The sequence below is a fragment of the Parasteatoda tepidariorum genome, chromosome 9 (genome assembly GCF_043381705.1).
Source record: "Parasteatoda tepidariorum isolate YZ-2023 chromosome 9, CAS_Ptep_4.0, whole genome shotgun sequence".
Taxonomy (NCBI): domain Eukaryota; kingdom Metazoa; phylum Arthropoda; class Arachnida; order Araneae; family Theridiidae; genus Parasteatoda; species Parasteatoda tepidariorum.
In genome coordinates, this window is record NC_092212.1 from 12,972,009 (window position 1) to 12,982,533 (window position 10,525).

At 30.0% G+C, this 10,525-nt stretch overlaps 1 protein-coding gene across 1 annotated transcript in view; it reads left to right on the forward strand.

The window, feature by feature from the left end:
* The first annotated feature begins 1,392 nt into the window (after window positions 1–1,392).
* Window positions 1,393–10,525, forward strand: part of LOC107444752 (monocarboxylate transporter 10) — a 211,794-nt gene continuing 202,661 nt past the window's right edge. The window contains exon 1 of the mRNA XM_071184754.1: window positions 1,393–3,022. Coding sequence (XP_071040855.1) covers window positions 2,515–3,022 — 508 coding nt within the window. The 5' untranslated portion in view covers window positions 1,393–2,514. The remainder of the gene's footprint in view (window positions 3,023–10,525) is intronic.

The following is a 10,525-nucleotide window of genomic DNA, read 5'->3' on the forward strand; positions in this document are numbered from 1 at the left end:
ATCTCAATTTTTGGATTGTGTAGAGGGCGGCGTGTATGCGTCGAAATTTTTTCAATTTTGTCTTGGATTTCTACTCATTAATGTTTCAGTGAATAAGGCAATGAAAAAATTTATATTATATAGAGCCAAGATGGCTCAGGGAATAGAGCGTTCGCCTTTCAATGAAGTGAACAGGGTTCAAATCCCAAAGATGGCTGGAATATGAATTCCGCATCCGGCTTGCACCGACCACAGTGCTGACGTGAAATATCCTCAGAGGTAGACGGATCATGGGCTAGACATCAAAATTATGTGGCATTCCTACCATGGCCATTTAAAGATAGATCCCTAAAAATGGGACTAGGTATTTAACTTGTGTGATGTGTTAAAGATAATTAAGTTTTGCAGGCATTTTTCAAGATGCGTTTATTTTTAACTTGTATTAAAATTAAACTTTATTCTAATTAAAACTACAAATCCAGATTTTAAATTTTTTCTTTTGATATTTGGTTAGGGTTTGGTTTGGTTTGGTCACTTTAATGCGTCTTCGTTGGGAATCGAGTTTCACATGCTTGGGTCAATCTATATTTTAAAAATAAATATTATTATTAATTTATTTATTATTATTGCAATCAAAATTACAAATTTGGAAATCAGAGCTTTACATTTTTTCTTTTGAAATTTGGTTTGGGTTTGGTTTGGTCACTTTAATGCGTCTTCGTTGGGAATCGAGTTTCACATGCTTGGGTTAACCTATATTTTAAAAATAAATATTATTATTAATTTATTTATTATTATTGCAATTAAAATTACAAATCTAGAAATCAAAGTTCTTCATTTTTTCTTTTGAAATTTGGTTAATTGCGTTGCGTTCGATGTTTGATATCACTTTAATGTGTCTTCGTAGGGAATCAAGTTTCACATGTTAGGGTTAACCTATATTTTGAAAATAAATATTATTATTTATTTATTTTTAAATGCTAAATTTATAAGGGATTTGAAGATATGATTACATTTAATAAATAATGATAACATAAATTATATTTCAATCTATAATATTTTTCAACAAGGCATTTTTATTTATTTATTTACTTTTTAATTTTTTTTTTAACCTTTGACGAAAATTAACTGAGTGTACTGAAAGGTTAAGCCTATTTCTAGTCAGTGTCAAAAGAAAAAGAAAATATTTTTCTCTTTTTAGAGATAATTCATTGTTTTAGAAGTGGAGAAAAAAAAACAATTGGGGAGAAACTACAGCTGTTACAATGCACATAAGGTGTGTTATAAGGAGAACTCCCAGCAATCGAAAAATCAGTGTTATTCTTTTCGAAAATCGTGTCAAGCGACAGGCGCGCTGTAGTTGCCCGCCCATCACCCTTGCTTCTGAATGATGCCATTCAGTTTTCTACTGCCGCAGACGATTCGCGACTGCTATCCGAAGATCACCTCCTTCGTTTACTCTCCTGTTAAAGTTATGGTTTCGGTTTAGTGATAAACGCAGACGATTTTACGTTTGAAAGAAAATAAATTTTTTGAGAGAATTTGATTTGATAGTATTTTGAAAATTGTTAGGTTCTATATCAAAGCAAATTTAATTATTAATGGAATTTTTTTTAGAAGTTAAGTAAATTAATGTTTAATCATATGTTTTGTATGTATATAACTTCCATTGCCTCGTGTTTCCTGTAAAGTTGTGGTTTCAGTACATTGATGAACGCAGACGATTTTACATGCGCAAGAAAATATATTTATGGAGATAACTCGATTTGATTTCCTTTTGTGTGCGGTTAAGTTTTTATTAAAGAAGATTTGAATATTTCTTAAATTCTTTCCAAATTAAGTGAACTTAAATTTAATCATTGATATTTCCTTTGTCCTATTTCGTGTTATTTATACACGTAAAAAATACGTTTTCACCGAAACAAAACACACTTTTTTTCAATCAGGAAAAGTGAAAATTAGAAAACAAAAAGAGTGAATAATTTGGTCATGCTGTCAAGAATAAAAGCAGGTGAATTTATTTGTCTTTAATATTATTATGAAAACTCAGAACTTTAATAAAAATTCGAAACTAAATTAAATGTACTTTTTGAAAACAGGATTAAAAATCAGTTTTAACAATTCTGACTATAATCTGTAGGCAACTCATTTAGGTATTCTGGAAAAAAGTCTCAAAATATTTCAAAAATGATTTATTGCTCCAAATTTATATTACTCAAGGCCTACTTCAATCTTCTACATCAAGAAACTCTTGAACCAACATAGATATTTATTACAAACTGCTTTATTGTTCCTGTTCAAAAATTTCAGGTTGTCATGTGAACGTAATATACATACTTATAACTGGTCATAACAGAGTTTGAATTCATTTCAATCTGTCTAGTCAAAAAAGTTCGAACCTGTCAAGTTTTTTTTCTACTCATAGAATATCTGTGAAATTGCTGGTGCTTCAAAATGATACTTGTTATAAGAAAGCAGAAGTGTCATTCGACATTTTAATTACTATTTTATCCATTTTCAAAACGTGATTCAGTCATGGAAAAGTCTGAATCTGATTCTCAACCAGATAATAACTGTTCGTGGGATTTACCATCTTCTTCTTCGGGTCAGTTGACCGATGACCCAACTAAACCACACAGGAAAAAATACAGATCCAAATCAGCTGTTTCGAATGATCCCCGTTCTCCGTACTATACAAGCCAAGGGAATGTCCACGAGGATAGTTTAAAACTTGGTGGACGATTCACGAAAGCTCCAAGTGTTTCCTGTGTGCCAGGATATGATTGCTACAAATATGCTGAAGTTCTCAGTCGGAATCAGCTGCCACTGAATGGTGGCATTGCCGGTCTGAATCTATCACCGGATGATCCCAAAGCTGCCACTATCCGGCAACATTACTATCCAGAAGGCGGATGGGGCTATGTTGTTTGCGTGTGTGCAGTGCTAGTGGAGATAATATCCGGTGGTTTGCAATACAGTTTCGGATTGCTCATGATAATTGTAATGGATACATTTGCAAAAGAAGCTACTCTAATTCAAACGGGTAAGTTTTTAAATATTTTTTATAGATTGAAAATGTATTTGTCTTAATGACTAAGAATTTGCATATTTGCGTGTATTGTTTTACAATGTTTAAGTGTACCATAATTCTATTCTTAGATTTCTTACAAATAAGTAGCATTCGAAAAAGGAATTCTCAAAATCATCATCATTATCATCATATATATATATATTATTATTATTATTACATTTTCCGCTTGATCTTAATTTTGTCATTTCCGTTTGATTCTTCAATTAATTTTAAGCATAGTGTAGCTTTTATGATTGAACCATGCCTTTAGTTTTTAGAAAAGTTTAATTTATGAATTAATGTAATGTTGGCTTCTGATAGATTGTTGGTCATTATTTTTTTCGAATTCTTCAAGATACTTTGCCGTGATTACGATAACATCGGCAAATAGAAAATGATTTTAATGTTCTTAATTCGTGTCAATTTTTAACTCAATTTTATTGTAAAATTTGATAAAATTTTTACTTTTCCCATTTAAATATTGGTACGACTTTTTAAATTTTTAAGGACCATACGTACTCGGGTTATAATGTAAAAAGTACAAAAATATCTTTACTATCCTTCTGTTATGCATTATATTTTCTAGTATGGATTACCAGTCAAGTTGTAAAATATTTTATTAAGAAAATTTCAGATTTTGAGTAGTTTACATTTTTCAGAGATACCAACTTACTCCAGACAGTGAATAAATATTTTTGAGAGGCCTACTTTTAATGTATGATTCTTGTTCTTAGTAATTTTGATATGCAAGGTTTATACTCAAGACTACTTCTAAATAATTCAAAGGCTTACATCAAATGACATGGTGCAAAAGACATGCCGTGTTGAACCTCTTAAAGAGTCGGCAAACTAGACTGAAAAGTTAGTTAATAGTTCTTTATTATTTCTTAAAATATTCTGTCAAATCCCGAGCAGTTGGCATCTCTGATATTTTATATACATGATTATCATATTTTTTACAAGATAAACTTGAGGCTACCTACCCCCTCGAACCATTAAGATTGAGTCCTAGCTCACATCCCGATGTCACATAATCAGCAACATAAACTTCAGTTTAAAAAGAATCAGAAATAAAGATCAGTGAATTAATTGAGTTTTAAATTTACCATAAAGATGATATCTATGAAATAATAATTGGAGTAATTTATAGATTAAATGACAATATAAATGCCAAGTTAATAATAGGAGAGCTTAGTGGAAGAACTAGGTAAGCGACATTTTTAGAGTGTTTATAATCAGGGTGAGAAGAACAAAAGTGGAATTGGAACTGTTTTACTATAGACTTATTAGCGGACGGGTCTAAATAATTATTTGCCGTATTTTATTTCCTACGACCTAATTTGAAATAAAAATACGTCATATTCAAAATACATATAAAATATATTCAAATAAATAAATATATTCAAAATTAATGTGAATTATAAATGCAGAGATGCCACGGGTGACTAAAAATGTTAAAAGTGATACAAACTCAATTAATTTTTATTCATTTATTAGCTCTTTAATTATTCAATCGTAACTACTACTGGGTCTTGTTCATATTTAAAACAAAATTTCTATATTGCTACAGCTTTACGCTATTTTCCCTGATTAATAAATTCTCCTGAAAATGTCACTTATCTGCTGTTTAGCAATATAAGCAAATGTCAATGGTATCGAAAACTTAGACTTCATTCTTCTGTTTCATTCAGTATTAACCCTTTCGCGCCGACTGTCACAAATACATGCCAGCATAAAACCGCATCAACCAGGGTAAAAAGATGAAACTGGTAATCAAAGTAATTCTTTAACAGTTTATTTGTGGGCGAGGTTATAATTGCTTGATTTATTTAACACGTTCAAGCCGGGTGTTGCGCCTGAAAGCTGAAAATACTGGTAGAAGAACTATTTCAATACCTAGATAATATTAGGGAGGAGTTAATCTATTCTCAACAATAACAATTCACTGTAAAGAAATTTATCACGGCGAAGAAGCAATTCAATATAAAAATTGCATCCGTTAAAAACAATTGGTAGTTATGGATTTTTATTATTCCCGGAAAAAAACTAAAAAATGAAATTTATTTGTTACCAATTTTTACTCCGGTGCGCCGCCCGAAGCGGCCTCTAGCGTGACCCACCGGTGGGTCACCCCGGCGTGAACGCGTTAATTCACCATGACTTAGTTCAAAATAAAATTATTCAGTTATACTTTAAATTAACATTGATTCAATAATTTAAGTAAAAGCAAAGTAAGTCTGTCAAATTTGCAACGCCTGCATTTAAGCTACCGTTTTTTATTTATTTACGTCCTGACTTTGTACGAATGCTTTTTTGAATCACCCGTCCTCAAGGGGTAAATACTAAAAATATAAAATTTTTAATAATACAGAAGATTCTCGAATTAGCTGGTTAGTAACGTACATGGGAACAGTAACGAGTACAAGTACTTTAGGCGAAAAATCTGATGTGAAAAAGTAATGAATAAAATGCACAAGTACAAGGACGAAACAAAAACAAAAAATAAAGATTTTAAAGTACATTTCGGGGAAATTGAAAATTCAAAGTAACCTTCTTTGAAAAAATGCATAAAAAAATTTCTTAATTTAAAATGCTATAAATTTTATTTCAAATGTATAATATTAAAAATGCAGGAAAATGCTACGAAATTCATTGAAATAGTAAACGTTGAAAATACCAAACCAAAAAGGAACCAAAAAATGAATAAAAATTCAATGTCTGCTTATAAAAAGGAGTTTTAAATTATGCTAATTATAAAACTACCAACTCTTTACACATTTTGTTTTTACTACTGGAATTTGCAGCAATAAATTAATTTGTTGAACAAACTTGATAACAGTGTATTGTTTGTCTAAAACATAAGTAAAAGAAATATTTCATATATATATTCATCTCCTTGAAATTAAATTAAAATTATCTTTCGTGTTTATGAAAGTTGAAAAAAATTTTTGACGATTTTTTAAATCGTTGTTAATTGTTTTTACTAATAAAAGTAAGCATTCATTTCATTCATATCATACACTAAATATTTATATTGCAAAGTTCGTAAAAGGGGAAAAGTGGTTTTCAATGTTTTTAGAAATTGTTCATTCTACTTATCAGAAAGAAAAAAAAAATTAAAAAAAAAAGTATTTTCCGAGGAGGAAGATTTTTAAGAAACTTTAGAAAAAGGTAACGATTTCTTTTGACATTCTCGTTACAAATACTTGCTTTTTTTCCGAAAAAGTAATGAAAAAACAAGTGAAAGTACTTAATTAGACAAGTAAAAGTACGCATTTTTTTACTTTTACTTTTATTACAAATAACGAAATTAGTTAAAAATACAAAGAAAACAAGGAGAAACATATATATTAGAAAGGGAAGAAAAAATGTTTAATAAATGAAATATTTTTAAAAAATATATATAAATTTAAAAAATAAATAAAAAGCCGGAAAAACGAAATAAGAAAAATATATAATCTCGTCAGTGCTTTCTAATATTGTATTAATAAAGCGAAAGCAAAATATACTAGAAAGTCCTCTTTTTTGTGGATATAATTGTGTGATATAATGTCAAGATTATATCTTTTTCCTATTTAACTTTTACGGCTTTTAATTTTTTTTTCAAATTTTTAAATATTTTTCAAAAGCATTTCCTTTATTAACAATTTTTTGTCTTCTCTTTCTTCTTGATTTTTTTGTATCTTTAACTTCTTTTATGGGTTCCAAGTATTTATATATNAGGTCTGGATTTCATCGGAAGAAGGTTGATAGTTATAAATTCAATAAAAAATGGAAGAAAAAAATTGGGAACCTTTATCGTAGACAATTTTTTATTTTATTTAAAAATTAGCATCTAAACTGGAACTTAAATTTCTTTAAAAAAAGGAAAGGATTTGCTAATAAAAGAGAAATTGTTTACGTAGAGTTATTATAGAAGTATTTCCATTATTTTGACCATACTCATCATATTTTATTCATAAAGTCTGGATTTCACAAGAAAAAAAGATTGATGATTGATAGTTATAAGTTCAATAAAAAGAGAAAAAAAATTGAGAACTTCTAGCGTAGACGACATTTTATTTTATTTAAAAATTAACATCTAATTTGGTGCCTAAATTTCTTTAAAAAAAGGTATAAGATTTAATGATGATACACAATTACTTACGCAAGGAGAAAATGTATAAAATTATTAATTAAATATTATTCAAATAAGTAAAAAAAATTAACCATTAATCAAAAATAATACAATTTCGTCGTTCCGTTGTTTCAACTAATCTTTCGCAGATTACAAGTCAGGGATTAATTCAAAATGGCTCACGTGCGGAGTTAAAATGGTGCACGTCTGCGGTTTTCCAATCGTACTAAAAGTAATTGTAATTCTAAATGTGACATTAAAATTTATGTTTCTTCCTTTCTTGTATTGATTTTTCTCTTATCATATCTTTTTAGCCTTACTGTACAATCTAAGATATATTTTTAATATTTCATCAGAATTTGCATGGAACTGATTATCCGGAATATTACCAGAACAAAGTATTTCTTGACTTTTTTTGATTTATTTAGAATCTTCTGCAATTATACAGGGCTATAAACTAATATGTCTTTTGAAAAACATTTTATACAGTGGTATACAATAAAATATTAAAGCTTTCAGATTATTTTTTTAAAATTTTGAAATCATTTTTAAAAGCTTCACCACATGGAAACTGAATTTATAGTTTATTGGTGCAACATAGTGTCGGAGGCTTGTGTGCCCAATAACATAATAGACCTTTATCAAGTAAAATGACAGCATGATGATACATCCAGGTAAAGCCCCTGAATTAGACAGGCCGACTTATCATTTAGTGTTGGAGCAAAGAGTTAACATAAGCACAGCGAATAAATATTTTTCTTGATAGGTCAGCTCTGATAGTATAGGATCCTTACATCCAGGGTAACATCGGAATGTGAACCTACGTCTCCTATAATTGAAAGCCTTCACACAGTTTTTCCTATTTAGTCTGATCCGGCCACTATGAATGTAAACAAGTTTAAACTTGAACTGGAGTAGAGAACAAAGTGCCTGTCCGCGAAGCGGACAATTGACTTCTTCATCTGAGGAAATGCCCGTGGGCGCCTGTAATGATGTCGATGGAATAAACAAGTTTACGTAAAATTAAAAAAGTGGTAGAAAATATACGTCAAAAAGTTTGTTTAATTTATGAATATTATTGGTTTGTCTAATTTACTTGGCAACCATTACAAATTCAATTCTCAAATATATATGGTAAATTTCTCTCAGTCAAGATAGAGGTCCGCAAGGCCTCAACTGCAACGAGCGAACTTTTAATATAGAATTTCGGGTCATATGCACAACTGGTTCAATTTTTAAATAGTCTGCCCAGACTACTAACAAAATACCGAGGGAAGGCATTCTGATGTAGGAGGTTCTGATGTTCGAACCCGCTACCTCCACGCGTTGGGCTGTGATTGGTTGGCGATACCCCTTGCCCAGGGAGAACTGAAACAGATTGGCATTTTTTATGAACTTTTGAACCATTTAAATTCAGTGGTGTGAAATAAAATTAAATTGAATTAGCAAAAAGCAATATCATCCATTAAAAGATAAACTAAAAATAAAATATTCATTAAGATACAATTTTTTCTAATGGGGACACTTTTACAGAGTAATTGTAATTATCATTTACAAGTTTTACTATTTAATTCCCAACCTTGTGAGCTTTTTAAAATAAAAATAAAAAATGCTTTTTAGAGGTAGCTCCAATATCTGAAGCCTTTATTTGTTTTTAACACCATGGAAATATTCTTAAGATTAATCTGCTGAGTCAGTGATTCGGTATTTATATTTAAGAGTTTTTTTTCTGCAAAATAATAACAATGCTGCTTTGCGCGCCGGTTTCCCGCTATAATTCTGTTACCTATGAGGTAGTTATACTTCTGAATGATAGTTTCTGAGTAGCTACATATATGTCCTTTTTCAAAAACGTTGTTTCTACCTTAGCGAATCAACAATCTAATTATCCGCCGATGAAATTTTTTAAAGAGATTGACAGATGTCTTTTTAAATTACTATCAAATTACATCTAGTTCGATCTACTTTATATAAACTTAAGTTATGAACATTTAGTGGTAGACAACATTAAGCAAGCAAAATATTAACAGGGATACAGAAATGCCGACTACTCAAGACAAGGCAATGTATTTTAAAAAATCGTTGAGAACTTTTAATTAATATTTGCAGACCTTTGGTTAATTTTGCCTACTTTTTGAAAGGCTCAATCGGACTTAACTCTTTCTTCTTCTTCTTTTGTTCTTTGAGCTGGGCACCTGGGCCGCGAAGAACATATCTTCAGCATAGTGGCTTATTACATTAACCTTTGAATTATTTAGAAGTAGTGGTGTATAAAACCCATATAAAACAAATTTATTAAACCACGAATTACACATTAAAAAACTACCACTCAAAAATTTTTATTCGCTGTCCAAAGCAAGTTGGCGTCCTAAGGGATGCGAACTGCTCCACCTTTACTCCTACATAAGAAAGCCTAAATGCGAGTTTTTATAAGTAGTCTTCGCAGATTATTTAAAAAGTGAACCAGATGTGCGCATGAACCCAAATTCTATTTTAAAAGTAATTGAGAGATCATATATCATTATATATTTGAGATTATCGTATAATTTATCATATATATTTGAGAATTGAATCTGTGGTGGTTGACAAAACAAACAAATTATATTCATAAATTAAACGAATTTTTTGGCAAATTTTCTCTACCACTTTCTTATTTTTACTAAATTTTGTCACTAATTGGTACAGTAAAACTAATAGAATGAGGATAATTAACGCTTCCCTTATAAATCACCACGCAAATCTTATTATGAGAATAGCATTTCATATGAAATTTTAAATTTTTGATACGCTGCGTTGAAAAAATTACTTCATATGAAAAATAATAAACTAAAAATAACTTAAATTTCTTTATCACTAGAAAATGTTATTTTACAAAGCAAAATACAAGTTAGCATCTATAATGTGTCACCTTTTTTTTACAACTAGAAAAAATATTGTCTGAAGCTACGGAAGCTCCGTAGTAGTTGGAGGAATTGCAATTAGAAAGTTATACTTTTAAATACAGGTTAAGGTTTTGAAATCTCTTCTTACTTTATTTATTAACTAGGGGGCTCCGCCCCCTGCTCGCTACCGCTCGCCAACCCCCGAGAATTGCTACGCAATTCTTTTTTGTTTGCTTCGCAAAAAAAATTTTAATACATTTATATAAGGATATAAATGCGCGGCAGAGCATAAGGGATTTTATTTAACAATGTACTAATCAACTTAATAATCAGTGAAATACAAAATTATTAGTAAATTGCAAGGAATTCTATCATAATAATGAGATTCGAATACATATATATTAGAAGTTATTATAAGGGCATTAGCCGGAACTGAAGTTCCGTTACGGAAGCACGCGTGGCAGAGCAGATTTGATT